Source organism: Ctenopharyngodon idella, chromosome 14, assembly GCF_019924925.1.
Source record: "Ctenopharyngodon idella isolate HZGC_01 chromosome 14, HZGC01, whole genome shotgun sequence".
Lineage (NCBI taxonomy): Eukaryota > Metazoa > Chordata > Actinopteri > Cypriniformes > Xenocyprididae > Ctenopharyngodon > Ctenopharyngodon idella.
In genome coordinates this window covers 14,882,204-14,904,645 of record NC_067233.1, presented here as the reverse complement: position 1 = coordinate 14,904,645, position 22,442 = coordinate 14,882,204, and the positions used below count along the sequence as shown (strand labels likewise).

At 37.9% G+C, this 22,442-nt stretch overlaps 1 protein-coding gene across 4 annotated transcripts in view; it reads right to left on the bottom strand.

The window, feature by feature from the left end:
- Positions 1-2,842: 2,842 nt before the first annotated feature.
- The window catches only part of atp8a1 (ATPase phospholipid transporting 8A1), a 148,746-nt gene continuing 129,146 nt past the window's right edge, over positions 2,843-22,442 (bottom strand). For all 4 annotated transcript variants that reach the window (XM_051918399.1, XM_051918398.1, XM_051918397.1 and 1 more), the window contains 6 exons: positions 22,287-22,343; positions 21,287-21,394; positions 11,334-11,422; positions 10,769-10,861; positions 10,404-10,495; positions 2,843-5,336 (listed from right to left, as the gene is read on the bottom strand). In XM_051918399.1, coding sequence (XP_051774359.1) covers positions 5,239-5,336; positions 10,404-10,495; positions 10,769-10,861; positions 11,334-11,422; positions 21,287-21,394; positions 22,287-22,343 — 537 coding nt within the window. In that variant the 3' untranslated portion in view covers positions 2,843-5,238. The remainder of the gene's footprint in view (positions 5,337-10,403; positions 10,496-10,768; positions 10,862-11,333; positions 11,423-21,286; positions 21,395-22,286; positions 22,344-22,442) is intronic.

The window sequence follows — 22,442 nt, the reverse complement described above, 5'->3', positions numbered from 1 at the left end:
CGTTCACACAGCAGCAGAAAACGGTTGTCAGTCCTGTATTTGAGTCCTTGGTTACGTTCACACACAGTACGGTTATTTACGGAAGTGACAACCGCATTCTTAACCGAACTCACACCCGTAAATTTTCAGGACTCACAACTGCATTCTCGGAAAGCCCGCGCTGTGTGAACGGAACCGCAGTGGACAACTAGTTGTCTGTCACGTCATACAGTGTGAGAAAGCAGCTATGGTAAGGGGGGTTTCTCGTGTGTGGTTTCACTTTTGGTAACTTACATCGATGGAGATATGAGCTGTGTCTCATCTGAAGGTTTTAGATTCAGTCACTATTCTCCAACCGGGGCCCCTCCCGTCAGTTTTGCGCTCTATGCGCGACAAATGCCGTGTCATGCACGAGACACCGCAAAAGAGCATCTCAAAGGACGTGAGACGCGAGTGCAACGGTTAAATGCGTCCGGCTGGCGCGTGTTAACATTGAAGCTTATGTCACTTAATGGAGATTTGACGGATGAACTCGCGGCTCAATTTGTCGTGTCAAAAAGTGATAAGACTTTTCAGTTTTATGGACGTCGCCATCTTTGATATTGGTAACTGGTAAGAGAATACGGGCTTGACTCTGGTTGCACGTTCATACAGACAGTATTCGAGACGCTGCTGTAAGTTGCTGTGTGAACGGGACATGTCGAGACTCGCACCTTTAAGTAAATGCGGTTGTCAATCCCAAAAACTGACAGTGCGAACGTAGCCTAAATGTGGCATTTCAGAAGCTATTACCCAAGAATGGAAAACTTGTTTTAACCTATGGACCTATTAACCTATTTTTTTTTAATAAAGCATAAAGAAACAAAACAGTGAACGCAGATATGTACAATAACAATTGTAGAAAAAAAAGAACATTATGATGTCCAGAAATCAATTTCAATAGTACACTGAGAACTCATGTTTAATATGATAGTTTCATAATACAATATATTGTTAGTTCCGAGATTAGATCTTAAATTTAGTGAAAAAAAAAAAAAAATAGAACCGCAATAGACTTTCAACTTTCCTAATGGTCTAGTGGTAGAACTTCTGTTAACAGTATCAGAGGTTGCATGTTCTAATCCGCCCTCGCAGTTTTTTTCCTCCCTCATTAAAATCAAAGATGCCCATCAATGGTTGTATATCAAGAGCAGGGACATGTTTGTGTGCATTTGTTTTGTGATTTTACCGGAAAAATAGAACCTCCGCAATGGCGTTAAGCGATCGATTGACGCGCCCGTCTGTGCTGAAGACTGTGTGCACGAGCAAAAAGAGAACGTAAACTCCGCCTACTTTTTAATTTGATTGGCCATCTCAATCATTTTGGGATTTGACCATTTCTAATTATTGGGGGGGACTTGTCCCCCTCAATGTCTATGGTGGTTACGGCCCTGCTATGGACTAATTCTTTCATAGCAGTGGATAAAGTTACATCAAGCATTGGCCAACATAAATATCCGGCTGTTATTAAAATATGACATGTATAACAACTATTAATGTCACTGACCAACAGAACATTGACAAATCAAAACTATAAGAGGATTTATTTGACGAATTTCCGCCTTTTCCTGTTTAGATTAATATCGCATCCTGTTTAATGCCACACACGATGGCCAGCTTCAGTGTAATTCCAGTCCACACTAAAGCACAATTCTGTGCATTGCAACAGTCACAGAAAATGATTGATTTTTAATACATGTATGCTATTCAAGTTTGGAGTCAGTAAGATTAACACTTTAATTCAGTAAGGCTTTAAATTGATCAAAAGTTACAGTCAATACATTTATAATGTTAAAAGATTTCTATTTCAAATAAATGCTGTTCTTTTAAACTTTTTATTCATCAAAGAATCCTGAAAAAATTATCCTGTTTTCAAAAAAAAAAAAAAAAAAAAAAAAAAAAATGTTAATAAGCACAGCTGTTTTCAACACCAATAGAAAATGTTTCTTGAGCAACAAATCATATTAGAGTGATTTCTGAAGGATCATGTGACACTCAAGACTGGAGTAATGATGGTGAAAATTCAGCTTTGCTATTAAAAGAATAAATTATATTTTAAAATTGAAAACATTTATTTAAATAGCTATATTTCAGAATATTACTGTTTTTTTTAACAGTATTTTTGATCAAATAAATACATCCTTGGTGTCATGAGCATCAGACACTTGTTTTAAAAACTTTCCAGCCCCAAACCTTCGAACGGTAGTCAATATTACTTTGCACAAAAAATTTTCCTGAACATACAAAAAGTCAGTGGAATACATTCATGGGAAGTGCTGAGCAAGAATTTTCTCATGATTAAACAGTATAAACAGATTTTGCTTGCTGTAAACAAGACATCAAGGTTCATTTTAACGCCCTAACTGCCCTTTCAAGAGGATGGGCACTGCTGTGTGCACGTATTTCGAAGAAGAGCGTAATAGCAAGTGCTGTGCAGATGGTGAAACATCTCAAAGGTGTTTTAAAAGAGGACATGAAATCCAATGCACAGTATTTGACAGTTTAGAAGTGGTATAATTTAATGCTTGTGCAGAAAAATAAATGTTAGAAATGCACTGGTCTAGACAGGAAATAAGTTTTCGGAAGTTTATGGTACAGAAACAAAACAAATAATTGCCAAATCATGATTTCATGTTCAATGAATCCCCAACGGAGAGTCATGCGATCTGTACTGCGAATACTCCATAAAACACATGATCAGTGATTCTCCTGATGCCTGCTACAATACTGTTCCAATACTAATATATCTTGGATAACCTTGAGGTTTCTTCAGGATATAATTAACAGAATCCGGTGATGCATCAAGAAATTACGAGAGAACAGCTTCAGTTGTAAAGTTTATTTCAGTAGTCCTTCATGGCAGTTAAAAGACAAAACATTTAAAAGTTTGCAGTTCCAACATGCTAAACAATCATTTAACAAAAAGACAGAAAGAAAAATTAAAACACCCAATACAGAATTCGAAACCATATCAAAGTGCATTTTCATTCTTTAAAGTGACCAACACTAGAGGAAGATTCAGCGTACAATTAACATTTAGGCTAAACCAAGAACGACTTTTCCATTCATGCAGTCAGTCACTTTGACAGACAGGATTTTAGAAAGCAACAGTCCAAGCCTTTAACCAACGTCACATCATATTTCCAGTGTTTGAGTCGGATGATGACCCACGACGCCACTGATCGGTCAATAGCACAGCTTAAGGAACGAAATGCACAGAGCTATTAATGTATTCTTGTCGCGTTAAATAAAAGACATTTCAGCTTGAAGAAGAAGAGGAGTTACACTGAGATCTGAAACTAAATTAAGAACATGTACAGTACATCCATCCAGATAAATAATACTGCAACTGATATGAACTAGATAAGAGAATATTCATCACATAAAAGATAAAAGAGTGCATTGTGCAACATCTCCGGTCAAGCTTTAGCAGAGCTTCATACGAACAGAGACATACAGACACGTGACACACATGCGCTCTCACACTTATACCTGCACACACACACCTGCTGACGTACAGAGCCATGCAATGGCATACAGCTCACCGTTAGTATACCCGGAGTCGTGCAGACGGACGAAACGATCAGCGCCACACAACCGGACACAAAGGACATCACACACGCATCTTCATTCGAGTCTCTCTGGAGAACTATTGTAATACAGTTAAACGGACATGCATACCGACGGAATCACGAACACTCACGCAGTCACACACACACATCCGTAACGTAGCTCACATGCACATGCAGACGACACACGTTGCGCAGACGCACTATACAAAACGTGCTCTCCCACAGGGAGAAGAAAACCAACGCGCAAACTCCACCATCAAATAAAGAAGCGTTAATAAGACAGTTGTAGTCACAGTCGACGTAAGCTCATGAACCACGACCAGTTTCTGAAGGGGAACCACAAAAAAAGAGGGATGACGTTTTCATTACAAAGCAGATCAGTCCAAAAAGTCACACTTAGTCCAATATAAAAATACAAATTCACAAAATAACTATAGAGACAAAGTTGTATCGATACTGTGTGGGTCTGGCGAAATCCTCCGTTCCTCCCCTATGCTAATGGCACTTATGTTTGAGGGATTAACACTCTGTTCTAAGTCAAATAAACATTATGGTGAACATCTGATCGTCTAAAAGAGCTTCACACGAGGCCCTTACGATGAGCTGGACGCATAAACAGGGCCTAGGTTCAATACGCTCGTGTAGCAGCCTGATACATTATTATTTTGGTCTAACGTGTAAGCGTGCTATTATAACGCTGCCTAGCTAGAGTCTCTGAAATACTATCTCATTGGGAAAAAAAAAGTTCCTGTTAGGCACCTTTGTGATCATTGCAGCCGTGTAAGATGTGGAATGCAGAAACGTGTTCAAGAAAGTCATTGAAACGTTGCCGAATTGTAAAATAAAAATGGCAGATACGTGCAAAGCTAAGAAGATCTGAAGAACCAGGCACGATGAACAGACTGATCAAAACAAAACCCAAATCAAAACAAAACTAAATGAAACAAGTAATTGGCTGAAGGCAACAACAAATGTAAGGCCTTGATACATTAGATTTAACATAAAAAAATAAATAATAAAAAAAACAGTTATCAAATTAGTGCAGACAGCATGTGAGGAGTTATAATTATAATTTCTAAATACATATTGTTTTAAAAACAGGGACTGCATTCATAATGTTCTTTGGAAATTTCCAGTTACTTGGGATACGTCTTTTTTTTTGCGTGTGATGCAAGTAAAATACCGAAGCGTTAAAAAACAAAAGGGAGCGTTTAATGTGCCATTAATGATTAGGAAGTCACAGTCAAAGACCATTACCACAAATGTTTCTCAACACCTTTATCACCACCCTCATCAACACCACATATTTGGCTGTAACACTCATAGCCGAAGGAATGGCGGAGGAGAGAGGAGAGTCAATTTTTTATGCTGTTCTCCTCTGTTTGACAGATCAGAAACCATACTGACCACAGGCTGGGCAAAAATATGCTAGCACAGTGCTAGTGTCTGCTGTTGAATATACAACTACAGCACAACAGAACTTGATTTTTTCCCCCTCTCTTTTTCTCATACTGCTTCGTTTTTCGTATCCATTGTTGCCCAGGGTGCCCTAGGCTGGCCAAAGTTAAACTGACAGGCTTCAGCTCTCTGTCAGCTTTTAAAATGTTGTGTGACCGCTGAAAGGGGGCGGGGTCCAGCGAGCCGGATCTCACCACTCATTGGTCCGCTGCTTGGTGGTGTCGTAGGCTCTGATGACCTCAGACTGGGAGAGCACTCCGTTCTCATCCTGTGAGAATGCGTAGCCGTCTGTAAACAGGACCCAGAAAACATGCATCAGATAAATACACACAACTAAACATTCTGCTGGCAAACTTAGGAGACAAGTGATACAAATAAAATCATAGAAAAACAAGCAGACAAAATAAACAAGCCATGAGATGAAAAAAAGAAGCTAATTTTGTGTTTCTTTAGCACAAGCCCTCTCTTAAATCATAACCACGATACCAAGGTGTGCTAAGAAAAAATTTCTTAAATCAGAACTAAATAAATGATTATTCACAGTCATATTTTAATGAAGAAAATAAAGTAAATGTGTGCAGAACAGCACAAAAATTGTACCAACAGTATTTTAAAGGATTAGTTCACTTTCAAATGGAAATTAGCCCAAGCTTTACTCACCCTCAAGCCATTCTAGGTGTATATGACTTTATTCTTTCTGATGAACACAATCAGAGATATATTAATAAATATCCTGACGCGTCCAAGCTTTATAATGGCAGTGAATGGGACCAATGAGTTTAAAACTCAAGAAAGTGCATCCGTCCATCATAAACGTACTCTACACAGCTCCGGGGGGTTAATAAAGGCCTTCTGAAGCAAAGCGATGCGTAAAAATAATATCCATATTTAACAAGTTATGAAGTAAAATATCTAGCTTCTGTCTTCCGTATTCAACTTACGAAAAAGCGTAACTGACGTTGCGTCATACTCGTTGTTTCCGTTCTCTGCCATTATAAAGCTTGGATGCATCAGGATATTTATTAATATAACCAAAGTCCCTTTAAGACAAGTCATTTCACTCGGCGGCCATCTTTGAAACGCCTCATCAGAATTTGATGAAAAACATCAAATTCTCCAAAGCTGTTTGCCAAGCTTTGGATTAAATTTCATATTTGAAATCACCAATGAAATCTGACAACATCTGTCTCATAATTTTTTTTTCCAAACGCTATTTTTTAGGCAGACCTAAATGCGTGTTTCTTGTGCCTTATTTCGGAGGCGCGCGTCTGTTTCTATAGAAACCGGTGCTTCTAACGGCTGCTGCAGTGACGCGATGACTTTACCAGTCGACGATTGGCTCTTATTTTGAAGGCGGGACTTATTCCGCCATATTGCGCTTTACACTTTCTCCCATTCAAAACAATACGAGTGACATGTCTTGTGTTATTCTATAGTCTTTGATATAACTCCGATTGTATTCATCAGAAAGAAGAAAGTCACCTAGGATGACTTGAGGGTGAGTAAAGCTTTGGGTAATTTTCATTTTAAAGTGAACTAATCCTTTAAGTTTATTAGACAATTGTTTTTATTATATTGGTTTATAAATAAATATATGGCCCTGACCAATAGAAATAGTTTTTGCTCAGCCAGAAAAAAAAAGGAAGAAAAAAAAACCCCAGAAGGAACATTGTCTGTAAACTCATAAAAGAGGATTCAAGGGCTGTCTGGATTATTCACAGTGTCCTGTTGTTGGGATTCTAATAGGGGTCTAATAAGCCCTTACAATGACTTACATAAACTAATGAGACCAATATAGCTGAAAGTAGTTGTATTGGTCCAAATTAATGGAGGTCTGTTGTCTGGAGAAAGACGCAGCAAAAAAGACATCAGTATGCAAGACATCCTGATTGCCTGCTTCCAGAAATAAACAAAAAAATTCAAATCGGTCTCAGAGGGGACCTTGAGAAGTGCTATGGCACTGTGGGTGGGCTGGCTGGGATGATTGGGGTAGTCAATAGTAATTATCTTGGCAGACTCCAAATGGAAGTTGGCAGGAAATAAGACACTGCGAGTGTTGTAATGTCAGATTATTGATTCTACCTGGAAGAATCAACTACTTTTTCTAAGAAGAAATGTGGCTCATTTATTCAAATATAGTCAATAAAGTTTTTGAAGCAAAAAAAAAAAAAAAAATCCTTTGATTTGGACTCTAGACAAATATAATAAAATATCTATTTAAATTATAGTCATTTTAATTTCTCACTCATAACTAGCGCTATGGTCTCTAGAGCACTGCACACTGGGATTGGCCCTTTGTTCTATGACTCACCTTATGTCTCAACCGACTCGACCTCTACCTGCTGGCCTGAGGGGGCACATGCAAGAGGCCGAGGAGGGCAATGCATTGTGGGAATGATAGTGGCAAATTGAAATGATTAAATATGACTCTGCCCGTCAATCAAAACACAGCAGCACAGCAGCACATGCACAGGTGGGGAATGGGAAGGACGTAATGGACAATGCAGGTTTAATTATAGGGTTAATATGTATTGTTTTTGTAAGGCAACTGTAATAATGCTTAGCGGTATGAGCTAAGGGAAAAATGCATATAACATCAGACTATCACTGAACGTCCCCCATCCTCACCTAAAAGCAAACACAAAAAATAGAGCAAATAAAGAGAGGCAACAAACAGAAAAGAAATATGAATGTAAAACTATAAAGAAATGAAAAGGCAATGGTTCTCAACTGGTTATGCTTCAAGAGCCAGATTTTACTTTGGACATCATCCACAGCTTATAGTAAGAACAGTTTGATACACAAAAGTAAACAAAAATAATGTTAAAAAAATGTCAAATATTTAAGATAATAAAATAAATAAAAAAAATCAATCAATGTAATAAATCTAATAAATATATACAGTGGGTACGGAAAGTATTCAGACCCCCTTACATTTTTCACTCTTTGTTATATTGCAGCCATTTGCTAAAATCATTTAAGTTAATTTTTTTCCCTCATTAATGTACACACAGCACCCCATATTGACAGAAAAACACAGAATTGTTGACATTTTTGCAGATTTATTAAAAAAGAAAAACTGAAATATCACATGGTCCTAAGTATTCAGACCCTTTGCTGTGACACTCATATATTTAACTCAGGTGCTGTCCATTTCTTCTGATCATCCTTGAGATGGTTCTACACCTTCATTTGAGTCCAGCTGTGTTTGATTATACTGATTGGACTTGATTAGGAAAGCCACACACCTGTCTATATAAGACCTTACAGCTCACAGTGCATGTCAGAGCAAATGAGAATCATGAGGTCAAAGGAACTGCCTGAAGAGCTCAGAGACAGAATTGTGGCAAGGCACAGATCTGGCCAAGGTTACAAAAAAATTTCTGCTGCACTTAAGGTTCCTAAGAGCACAGTGGCCTCCATAATCCTTAAATGGAAGACGTTTGGGACGACCTTCCTAGAGCTGGCTATCCGGCCAAACTGAGCTATCGGGGGAGAAGAGCCTTGGTGAGAGAGGTAAAGAAGAACCCAAAGGTCACTGTGGCTGAGCTCCAGAGATGCAGTCGGGAGATGGGAGAAAGTTGTAGAAAGTCAACCATCACTGCAGTCCTCCACCAGTCGGGGCTTTATGGCAGAGTGGCCCGACGGAAGCCTCTCCTCAGTGCAAGACACATGAAAGCCTGCATGGAGGACTCCAAGATGGTGAGAAATAAGATTCTCTGGTCTGATGAGACCAAGATAGAACTTTTTGGCCTTAATTCTAAGCGGTATGTGTGGAGAAAACCAGGCACTGCTCATCACCTGTCCAATACAGTCCCAACAGTGAAGCATGGTGGTGACAGCATCATGCTGTGGGGGTGTTTTTCAGCTGCAGGGACAGGACGACTGGTTGCAATCGAGGGAAAGATGAATGCGGCCAAGTACAGGGATATCCTGGATGAAAACCTTCTCCAGAGTGCTCAGGACCTCAGACTGGGCCGAAGGTTTACCTTCCAACAAGACAATGACCCTAAGCACACAGCTAAAATAACGAAGGAGTGGCTTCACAACAACTCCGTGACTGTTCTTGAATGGCCCAGCCAGAGCCCTGACTTAAACCCAATTGAGCATCTCTGGAGAGACCTAAAAATGGCTGTCCACCAACGTTTACCATCCAACCTGACAGAACTGGAGAGGATCTGCAAGGAGGAATGGCAGAGGATCCCCAAATCCAGGTGTGAAAAACTTGTTGCATCTTTCCCAAAAAGACTCATGGCTGTATTAGATCAAAAGGGTGCTTCTACTAAATACTGAGCAAAGGGTCTGAATACTTAGGACCATGTGATATTTCAGTTTTTCTTTTTTAATAAATCTGCAAAAATGTCAACAATTCTGTGTTTTTCTGTCAATATGGGGTGCTGTGTGTACATTAATGAGGAAAAAAAATGAACTTAAATCATTTTAGCAAATGGCTGCAATATAACAAAGAGTGATAAATTTAAGGGGGTCTGAATACTTTCTGTACCCACTGTATGTGTGTGTGTATATATATATATATATATATATATATATATAATAATTAAATTTAAAAAAATTTTTTTTTTTTTAAATGAAACTATTATAAAATATATTTATATATTTTAAAGCCTTATTTTTCTATCCTAACTAGCTGCATTTTAGTATTTGCCTCCAGTATTGTTTTCGGCTGCTGTTTGTGAGCCCATCAGAACAGACCTGCAGCTTACCAGTTGAAAACCACTGAAAGGAAGCACATGTAGTATAACTTGTAGTATAACAGCATATCCAGGGAGAAAATGTTAGTAATGTGATAAGACAGTGTGTGTATGTGTGAACTCTGTGACTGTACATATATGACCTCATGAATCAGCTTTAATAATCAAAGTCAATTTTGGACAGCTATATCCTCCAGATTTGACACGGAAGCCCATGTTATGAACTGATAAATGCATGAGATTTGAGTTCCTGTGCCCAAAAACAGCTGCCTGAGGAGGAACCCTATGACTGGTGCCAGCTCACTGTCTAACTCCAGCTATGTTAATGCAGCTGTTTCTTTCGAGTGATATTATGGCTACATTAGTTACTATCTGCAGCTGTCAAGGACAACCATCCTCACCTAATTTTCAGGGGCTTTGGTTCAGGTTTGTACTTCAGTAAGTGTCTGCAGTTGCACGTCCATAAGCCCTTGCGTGTGAGAGTGAACCTGCATTTTGATGCTGCAGATGGGAATGGTGGGGTGTGTGTGCATCAGTGATTCTGCATGAGTCTGTCTGTGATATCTGCGTTGTGGAGAACATGTTGGTGTGTCTGTGTCCGTGTGCCTGTGGGTGGCAGAGCACATGAGTGTCGCTGACGTACGGAGTAGATTCTGCTGCATGGAGTCGGACCGGTACAGACTGACGGTGCTCTTCTTAAAGACGTTCTTCAGGAGCTGGGCTCTCTCGGTCAAACTACAGGGAAGGACACAAAGAAAAAAACAGTGAGACACAGACATCATTATGCGCATAATGGGAGTCTCTTTTCTCTTCCCACAGAAGAGCGATCGAATTAAAGACAAACTTCCTGCTGGACAGATGTGTCTCCAGTGAGAGGTTGAGGAGACAGAACGAGACCGGAGCCGGGAGAGCAGCCAGAAGGATCGTTTACACTTGGAGGTGATCCCTGCTGATCCGCTGTTTTTGCTTGTTCGGTTATATTATGAATTCACAAGGAATGGCTCTCACCTCTTCCCGTGCACCACAGCTCCTGGATCTTTGGACAGCGCCTCCAACTCCTGCACCTCATCAACCAGGGTCTTAAAGCACAACCTTTTCATACTGAGGAAAATCAACATAAAAAGTCAAAACTGTGAGAAAGAAAAAACAAAAATTTAAATTATCCTATTTTTTTAACCACATTTTTATCCAATAAAATGATAGTAGGCATTTTGTAATAATGTTTAGCAGTATGATCTAAGGGGTAAGAATGAATTTAGCATCAGATTATCACCAAACACCCCCCATTCTGACCAAAAAGCAAAAAAAAAAAAAAAAAAAAAAAAAAAAAAAAATTATTGACTGAAGAAAACAAATTGCTAAAACATTTTTGCCTACTGTTTGCAACCCCATCAGAACAGACCTTCAGCCTGCCAGTTAAAACTAAGCATGAATAGTAAGCATTTTGAATTATCTATCAATGCTTTTAATATTTTATACAAGACAAAAATGTTGGGCTTAATTACAACCTCTGGTGACACATAGGAAGACAAGTTAAGGGTTGCATGGCTGGTACTGAAGAAACTCAACTCACACTTTGTAGGCCACATCAAACACCAGTGAGGTGATGGGAATAAAGATCAGGCCCATCCAGAACACTCCTGAACTGAACATCATGTCCGCCTGGAAAACACACATGAGAAAGAGCACCAATGAGAATCTGTGACTGATTTCTATACTTAACAAAACCATTTAACTGGACTCTCACAACATCAGAACTACAAAGAACTTTCAACCACCAATCTGACCAAAACTTATTAGATGTAATCTAGCAAAGGGGTGTTGGAATGTGAACTCATCCTGGTAAACTTCAAAAGTGTGTGTGACAGATGAGAAGCCAGACAGACAAGAAGGAAGGAATGGGAGGCAGATGACAGAGGCAGTCAGCTAGAGTACTGATCTCAACTGTTAACTGCTAATGGTACTACCCAGATCACCATTCTAAAACCCTGCACCCAAATGATGACCTGACCTGTCAGAATGCCTCTGCTTCATATGATACATGGGAGGCAGTGGAGTACAATGTCACCATATTTTTAAAAAGGGTTCATAATACACAGCTGTCCGTGACTGACAGAAACACACACACACACACAAAAAAAAACCTTACAAGCATTTTTTGCATGTCAACGTAAACTGATATAACACACACTACCAAGGTTGCCAGGTTTTCACAACAAAACTAGCCCAATCGCATTTCAGGGAGGGTCCCCAGGTAAAAATTGCGTTCTGAGGGGTAAAATCTGCATTTCTGGCAGCGTTCCCCTGGTAAAATTTTCATTCCAGGGGCTAAATATCATGTAATTTGGGGTTGCTTCAACCCACAGACATGAAAAACAGCCCGCGGCAACAGTGTAAAAGTAGCCCAATTCCGCGGGAAAACTGCAGACTTGGTAACACTGCACACTACTAAAAGATTGGGGTCAGTATGATTTTTTTTCCTTTTAAGAAATTAATACTTTTATTCAGCAAGATCACATTAAATTGATCAAAAGTTAAAAGTAAAGCAATTTATAATGTTACAAAAGATTTCTTTTTAAAATAAATGCTGTTCAAAGAATTCTGAAAAAAAAAAAAAAACACTTTTCAAAGCATATTTACATAATTTCATTATATATATATATATATATGTGTGTGTGAAATGATAGATAGATAGATAGATAGATATAGATAGATGAGCTTTCTTTAATAGCAGACATCCTAAATATAATTGAGCACTAGTCTAAGGTGGAAAAAATGACATCTTATTTCATTCTCCCCTATGTGTGTGCGACAATATGAAATGCAAATGAAAGTAAATCTAAAGCAATACTAACCACTGAAATCACTGCATAGATACCAACACAAATAGTTGAAAGTGCCTAATGTTTCTGCAAAACTATTTTAACCTGGGCTGAGGTTGAGTTAGAAAAAAAAGAAAAGAAAAAGATTTCAAGGCCATTATTTGTGTCATATTTTAAAAATGGATGAACTCAGGTATGCATAAACAGCACAATCTGTTATCACAGTCAAGATTACCGGATGTTACCATCATAATTCTTAGAAAGCACTGCATGGTACTAAGTGCAAAACTCAGACACATAAGTCTTCATTAATTCATAGCTGGAGCAGGATAAATTTCCTGAAAATTCCAAATTGGAACAGAATAAACTTGTATCTCAAAAATTTTCACAACCAAAACAAATTCTCCCTTAACAAGAGCCAAAGCAAGGCCAGTAACAGAACACCCATCTGCCAAAATATACCCATGAATTAAACAAACAAGCAGAAGAGAATCATTGGTCTTGGACTGGGTGATACTGAGACAATCAGTGAGGTAATGATATTAAGGTCTTCAAAGACATCAATCTCTCTGATAATTATAACAGTTTAAGAAGAGTGTCTTTTCACTGTAAAACATCTTAATCATAACAGACACATCCAAACTGAAAAGTGTGAAAGCCAGTGAGGGAGCAAGGAAATTGGAGAGAGACAGAAAGATAAAAGAAGAGGGAGAATGAGTAAAAGAAAGGGCTCTCTGTGGTTCCAAAGGGTCTGATTCACAAGACAGGGACATTCTGGCATAGGCTAGTGGGGTGTGAGATGCAGTCGTCTGCGCTTATCCTGTTTGCTTTGGCCCAGCTGTGTTGAAAATACCTGTCATTAAATGTCAAAGAGCACCGATCCACCCCCTTGCAATGCTATTCAACATACATGCTTGCGCCACTTGTCTAAACTTGGCGCTCCGAGACAAATCATCTTCCTGTAATCTAAACCAGTAAAGGCCCCAGCACAAAGCCGAGAGGCACACCTGCCTACAGCAATCTACCAAAGGTTTCAGGTGTTCCCAAATTAGCTAATCTATTCACCATTACAGGAAAATAGACTTTGATGTCTAACAAAACATCAGGGAGGCCGGAAATCCCAAATGACTGGAAATCAAAATGGCTTCCTCCACCCTACTAATGTCATCTTTGACCCTGAATGAAACAAGTGTTCTGTGTTGCCAAGAGGAATTACAGAAAAATGTGCACGGGTGAAAAGATATTCATGTCGTGCTGAAATCCGACAGTCCCTGCGGTAACATGTAATTTTCTCTTTGATAATAGCAGTTTAATCATTTTCATTGGAGGCCAATGCATCGAACAATCAGGCAAGACCAGAGGGGCTCAAAGACATTAAGTACGAACAAAACCAACAGTGTGAATGTTAAATTGGAGTCAAAAACTATATAAGTATAATGTCAAACTTCATTAATGTTTTCCTGTTAAGTTGTGTGTTATAAATACTCTTGAAATGGAATCACTATACTACAAACTGTACAATTTAAAATGATAAAAATTAACTTTTTGAAACATTTTCATGCAGTATGTTTTTTTAAACATCATTTCTTTAGATAATTCTGGAACAAATACAATAAATCCAGCTGGCTTTTGGGAGTGTGCAGGCCGTGGGTGTATTTTTAGGGCAGAATAATAAACCATCGTGGCCTTGTCTCGGCTGGCAGTCAAGGGTGTCCACATTGACTATTTTGACAGGACACTGACTCCCTCTGTGTCTGCCGGACACATTCTCAAACAAACATGCACACATCATGCAAAAAACCCAGTTTAAGCTGGTAACTGTATCTAGTTGTTTTTATATGGCCATTAGGAAGCAACCATGTAAACAACAACAACAAAACAGCTTAAACTGGTAGGACTTTGTTTTTAGCTGGTCCAAGCTGGTAGACCATCTAGGACCAGCAACTACACCAATGCTTCAAAACACAGTTAACAGCTTAAGCAGTTTATTCCACCTGCTCCCATCATTTGCCATAAGCAATCAAAGTACTGAATGTGTTCTCCAAAGCTAGCATGTGTGCTATTTGAAGGGTTTTGACTACAGCCTTCAAAGTTACCACTGAATGGAGTTAGACGATCATGTTACCCTGTTGGATTTGGCCATTTTGTAAATGCAACTTGGACAAAAGCTGATGCTAAATGGAAATCAGATAAGAACAAACTCACTATAAGCACACACTGTAACTGCAGCTGTACACAAACTTGCAAGCAAAAACTGTAATCAATTGCTCTGTCAGAAGTACACACTAAAGGACAATTTAAAAGCTTTAATCAGGTCTTTCAAAACCTGAAAGCAAACGTTGACAGATTCTATTAGCGCTTAAAACAGGCGAACTGAGTCTAAGTGTTTATCATTCAGTCCCACGTGGTGACTTCCTCTGGTGATTGACAGGATGGATTAACTATGCCTGGGTGCACTAATCAGTGGTGCTGTGAAACAGCAGAGTTTGGCTGCTCATGCCTGCCAGTGATAATGTTGGCCCAAGAATGTTAATACCGCCCATTGTGATGGTAAATATGAGATGAGAACAATTCAGACATGGTCATTCACCCTCAGCCTGGCCCTTTGGCTTTAGGGACTAAATACTAACGCCTGAGCCAAGCCGACTATATCCACGTTCACACACACAAAGTCATGTGCAAGAAGAATACAGAATGTATTTGCCTTTTCTCCCAAAACTAAATATTTCACTTGCAATTAGTTCAAAAATGCTTTTAATATAAGCCAAGTCAGTCATTCAAATGTCTAATGTCAACTTGTGTATATAAACAGTCGAATTGCAAATGTTCTATCAATGTTCCTCTAGTCAGTTTGTGGTTTTGAATGTGTAGAGTAAAGATATTCAAAGTCCCAATGGACCAGATGGTGAAATACATGGCTGGATTTCCATCTAAATGTTTGTTGTATTTGAAAAAGAGAGAAAGAGAAAAAGAGGGAGAAGAAAGCAAGAAAGAGACATCTAATTCCAATAGAGCCTGCAAATACATCAACTCTTGGCTGCTGTCATCTCAAAGCATAAGGGATGGAAGTATTCACAAGGTCTTTGAAAGTCCAGTATGGAAAAAACACCCTAATATCGGGGAATAGAGAAATTTAGGAGAAAATTAACTGAATATGCAAAGAACTCAAATAAACAAACATTGGTCCCCAACAAAGTCAAAAACTACTGGTATTCTTTGTTGGGACATTTGGTTCCCACAACGTTTAACACACACACACACACACACACACACACACACGCCAAATCTCAATCATTGATAAGACAATTATCTTTATTACTCTAAGTGACACAAATAGAAAAACTCTCAAAAGAAACATCCCACACATACTTTACACAATGGGCTCCAAAAATCTGGGATTCAAAATCTAACATAAACCTGGAATCAAACCGCAACTTCTAGGACTTTGAAAAATGTAAAAATTTATGATATAAAAGGATAAGAAATTCAGATACTATTTCTAGGTCTCTAATCAAATAAGCATTGATCATGTGAACTCCTTTGAACAGTTACTTTTTACAGGATTTACTTCCATAATCCATGTTATTTGGATAATCTCAAATCATGCTGGAAAAATGATCAAGTTTTACACAAACATGTAGAGTTTATGCATCATGAGTGCTGCTGTTATTAAAGAAACAGACAAAACAAAAAAAATCTATAATATAATATATAATTTTGCAATGAAAAAGTATTTAAATTAGGGCCACATTTAGAATAAAATTAATAAAAAGAATTATATGAAAAATACATAAAAAATGTGTGTAAATGAACAGTAGCTTCTCAGACTTTTTGGGCCCCGCTAAATATAATGAACTACAATATTTGACTAAGATGTGAGACAGGAATTGCCTGACAAGTTCTGTTTAAAAAAAACATCTGAAATAGAGCAGATCGGCTCACACACACACACACACACACACACACACACACACACACACACACACACACACACACTTTCCAGTAAGCAGTGTAACAAGAGCAGCAGTACGTTTATCTGCTGATAGAGAGAGTGAGGCTCTAAAGGTGAAATCTCGTACATCAAAGAGAGTGGAACAAGATGAATGGCCTGTCTCACACAGATACCAGGTGCACTTGAATAAAACAGACCTGTCTGCTGCATTCAATGGAAGAATGAAGAGGAATGCGCCACAGAACACCTTCAATGCAGCTACATCTAACCGTTACATCACGTCTCTGACATCTAAAGATCTTTTATGCATCACTGTAGGCTTGTTTTATCTGCTGTGACTTTCTTTAGAGTGCTATCTAAATCCTACATGCCTTTGGACGCAGGATGTGATGTGCATCTGTTCAGAGGTGCATTCATGACATGACTGGCTGAACGTGTGTTTTAAACAGGTGTGAGAAATGAGGAGAGCTTTGTAATGGCAGATGAGGTGATAGTTGGATAATCGGCAGGCTCTTGATGTCGAACACAGTATCTTAAGTTGACTTGAGTGGGACATGGTCTTAACTACTGCGGCAGAGTACTAGATTAAAAGTATATTGCTAACATTCATTATTTGATGTACAGCAACTTGCTTTTACTAAACTGAGTAAAATAAACTAGTCAATGTTAACCTTATGTAAATCACCACAGAGTGCGGCCCATACACATGAGATTCTGCCAATGATGTCATGAATGGTGCAAAAAAACAAATGTCCCACACTTTCATGGTTTCTCTGGGTCTCTGGGTGTCACTTGGTTCATTTAAGAGATTTCAGAGCAGTTTAGACCATCTCGAGCATCTGTGGTTTGATTCTCTTATAACATTACAAACCCCAGGTTTACTTTGTCACATTTGTGCGAAACTACAAATAGGAAATGTAGCAGTTACTGGTTACAATTAATAGCTATGACAAAAAAAAAATAAAAAAAAATTGGTATGCAATCATGTTATCCACATTTAGTTGAAACAGGCCCTAAAACTAAAGTAAACTAGCAGTTTTTTTTTAATTGTTCACTGCTTGAGTAAGTGCTACTCTAAGAAAAAAATGTGTAAAAATTGTACCATTATGGGAACAACAGCTTGCCACTGGGGCAGTACCCTTTTTTTACCCCTAAAATGTGCATATAAGAACCTTAGAGTAGCAATACCTACCTTAAGGTACTGCTATGAACCTTTTAGGTGCTTAAAAGGTACAAAGATGTAATTTTAAGGGAACTGCAAGGAAAGTGGCAAGCTGTTGTTCCCTAAAGGTACAGTTTTTGCACATTTTGTCTGAGACATGCTTAACATTTCTCAGTACTCCAAAGCATTTGGCGGTACAATTTTACTAAAAATAATTACATTTAAAAATGATTTACAGTTTTAGCCAGCACTGTGAACACTAATGCCAAAATAATGAATTGGTTTAAGTAGGACAAGCTTAAATTTGTCAATAAAATAGTTCAAATTAACTTATGAATATTTAGCACTTACTTTTTTTTTTTCAAGTTCACAGAACTGATATATTTTAAGTAAACTGAGCTGTTTCATTGTTTTGAGTTTTATTAACTCATTTCTTTTAATTTAGACGAACTTAAGTTTAACTGGGATTTCTATTTCCCATTATGCTTTGCCCATGGCACTCGAAAGGGAGAGTAAATGTTAAAATTAAGTGTTATATAATGTTTTTTTGTGTGCAAGATTAATGTTAAGTGGGAGATTTAGTAGTGATTGTTGTTTTGTTATGCTAATTTAGAAGAGTTTCTGTTAATGTGGGTTTTGGAGAGTTACCATCAAGGTGACAAGTGGTGCATGCTGCTTGGTTTGAGAGCAATGTTAAATGCTTTATATTACTGTACTCATTCAGCAGGTGCTATACCATGCCATTGTTAACATGTTAGCAAATTAGCAAGTTAGCATTTTCTGAATTAGCTTGTAGCTAGCTAAGTTTACACTAATAAAAATGTTTACATTGAAATTAGATGATAATTTTAAGTTAAATGTATGAATTAGTATACTCAAACATTTCAAGTTAAGAACAATTAAAATGTATGAGTAACAAAGTAAAAATCTGCCAGTTCTGCTTACTTAAACGTTGAATTTTCTTAAAAATGATTGACTCAATTTTTTTTTTTGAGTTTTGCCAACTTATTCGGGTTTACAGTGAGCCAAATTCAAATAAATTTCTACATTTAATTGTCCCAATGAAGTCAGTTTCCTATCCAAAAAAGAACTACAATGGTATAGTAATAGTACTGGTAAAAGTTTGAGGCCAGTAAGATTTATTTTTTTAAAAATAAATTAATACATTAATTCAGCAAGGAAGCATTAAAATGATCAAAAGTGACAGGAGACATTTATAACGTTAAAAAAAAAAATAAAAGTTTCAAATAATTTGAACTTTCTATTCATCAAAGAATCCTGAAAAAAAGTATTGCAGTTTCCACAAAAATATTAAGCAGCATAAGTATTTTCAACGCTGATAATAAGAAATATTTCTTAAGCACCAAATCAGCATATTATAATGGAAATAGAAAACATTTATTTTTAAATTATAAGAATATTTTCACAATATTACTGTTTTTGTATTTTTGATCAAATAAATGCAGCCTTGGTGAGCATAAGAAACATCTTACTGACCCCAAATTTTTGAACAGTACCATATTACTTGATTCATATTCATGAATATTCATTTCAACTAAATAGGTTTAACAGTGTGGCATGTCTGTCTCCCGTCAGATTCATTTTTCCCTTTCTTAGTCTTTCTCTTCAGCACTTCAGGTAGCTGTGGCAGTAGTCAGAGATGGCTGTGAGGTGGCCCAGAGTTCAGGTGTGTTCAGGTGCACCCTCTCTCAGGTGTCCCCCGTGCTCTGATGTAGTGCTGTTGCTATGGTTCCCCTCGGCATTGAGTTACCCTGAGCCTCTGGGGTCTGATCTACTCTACTACCCTACATGTAAAGGGAAAGAGCTGATAAAAGAGCCCACTTGACTGGCCATTCAAGACGGGTGTGCAGGACACACGTGAGAGGAAGAGGCTACTGTTTCACAATGCCAGATCCTGGGATAAAAACCTCAGATGCTTCTGAGAGTATTTAGACAACGGAAACAATGTGTGCGAACAGAGCGCTCTCATACTGATGTCCAGATGGTATATAATTAAATAACAAAACAGCAAAAATAAAGTCAAAGCTTACAAAACTATTATAAACACACAAGTGTTCTGTCTGGATTCCAGGATTTCTCCACTCTTTTCCTGCACAAACAGATGTAGATGTTTTCAAACTGCTCTTCCTCACAGGTGACACAAATAGGGACTATTAGGCCCCATTAGGAGATTATGAGGTGAGAAAAGAGCCAAGACCTGTGGTGCCCCGAGGCCTTACGAAGGTGTAGAGTTTCCAGCCCCCTGCTCACCCTAATGAACACACACAAACTCTTAATGCTCAGATTATGGCACAGATAGTGTAGAGCCCCGGGCCAGAGAGAGGGATGTCTGTGCGTGTTTTATATCACCTGACACATCCAAGAGCCCCAGGGGTGAGGATGGGCTGTTTTTTTTTTATTTTTTTAGCTTAGTTATATTTTGAGGACAAAATTGCTTTAAAAAAATAGGGGGGGACAAAAATATGTAAAAAAGGAGAAAAGGCAAAGAAAAAAGTTGTTTATAAATAAACAAATAACTAAATTATTTAATATAATTAAATATAATACTTAAAAGTCACTAATACAGATTTTTACACTTTGGGTTATGACAGATTTGTCGCCGTGGGTACCGCCGCAGTTTTGGTGGGAAATGCATTTCTTCTCTTGACCGCTAAGTGGTGCTATAACCATAGATTTTAACATTATTGAGGATGTGGACGTATCACAGCTCGTTTTCACGAGTAGCAGTCAACCGCGCCATGTGGAGATTACAAAAAATAAATAAAAAATATTAATCAATAAAATCCTTAAAAATTATATTCATATAACCAAATGTAGTAATCAAATGTAAGCATTTGCTGTTTAAAACGAATTCAAACAGAAGTTATTGTCAAAATTGTTTTTACTTTTCTGTGCTTTATTAATGCAGTACTACCCCATATTTAAAAAAAACAACAACAAAAAAAACAACATAATTCTTAATATGTATTAGGCTATGTTATTTTCTCCTTTTAATAATAATAATAATAATAATAAAAAACTATAGAAATGTGAATTATATAGGCTACACATTTGCATGGGTGTGTTAAGAGTGCTAGCATAGTTTTCTAAAAGGCTACATGAATTAGGCTTTGCATGAGAGAATAAAAGAGAAAAGACCATAGCCTCGTGGGCAGCGCTACATATGGCGCAGCTGTGCTTGCAGGCAATTTGAGTTCAAGTCCCGGCTCGAGGTTCAGGCATTTCAAACCAACATGATAGTTTGGTCACAAACTTTAGCCTCCAGTTTTATGTGTCACAAATAAAAATGTTTGAAATGTACATTTATTGATTCAATACACTTTTCAAAGCTTTGTTATTCATTGTCTGTCATTTTTTGTGATTTTCTCTCTCGGACGCTGGATCTCTTTCAGCATGTTTCTTTGATTCCCTTGCTGACTTGCACTGGGTCTCTCTCATGTATCATTTCAGGGAATAAACACTTCATTTTATATTGTATATTGTATATGCCTCCGCGTGTCATCCACAACAATTACAAAAACTAACTGTAACAAATGATTTAGCCTTTGTTCCTGTTTGTATGGTCTTACCTCTCCTGACATATCCGGGGCAAGAGGAATCAGAGGCCACAGAGAGGAATAGATGCCAAAGAAGACTATCCACAATCCAATGCTGCCCCAGATGGCAATGTGGCTGAACTATAAGCCAGAAAAGATTAGAGAAAACACAGTGAGTTGAGGAGAAACTTTCTGCTGATAACAACGGCAGCCTGACACTCAAACAGCACAAAACCTCATCTGAGTGATGTATTATAATTTTAGAAGAGTAACTTGCATAACAACAACCCTTAACACGCATGAATTTTACATGAACACATGCTAAATCACATGTGTGCACATATGGGAGCATGTTACACCCATGTGTTTTTGTTTAATCACATGATCATCAAGCATTTGAGGCTTGAAATTTGCACATGTGAAACATTGGAACCACATGTGAATGTTCCAAAACCACACAAACATCATGTGATTTTGTGAAAATTACACTTGCAAAATACAGTGCAATGAAAAAGACCATTTCCCATCTGAACTGTGCACATTTTTACATGCATGTGGTCAGATTATATTGTGGGATAAGTATGTACAGAAGAATATAAACATATACATACACTACTTTACATTTCACACAGTAGTATGTATATATCTGTGTGTGTATATATAAAAATTCAGCATGCAAATACTGTATTATGACATCAAAGATTATATTTTAAATGCTGAGTTTTGCCTTGCAAGCACTATAATAATAGTAATACAATATATAACAGCAATACAATTTCAGCACTGCACTATAATTGCATATCTGAATATATGCATATTTGATTAGTGATGCAACCATGACATCATCTTTGAATTCTCTGAACTTTTCCATGACATCAGCGGCAGAAGAAAAGGGTGAGTGAGAGGAGTGAGAAGGGGTGGAGGAGCGTGTTTCTACTGATAGAGGGACAATGAAGTGAAAGGAAATGGGAGGACACAGTGAAATAGGACAGAAAAGAGTGAGAGGGATGGAAAGAGTCATCCAAATGCTCACCATAGTCCAGGACGACGTCTCCAGCCCAGCCTTCAGACACACCGTGATCACAACAAACTGTGTGAGAGAGAGACATGTTCTTATCTGAGTTTGCACATACACATTAACAGATTAGATTATAAAGACCTAAGACCTAATGAGAGACAATCGGCTGAC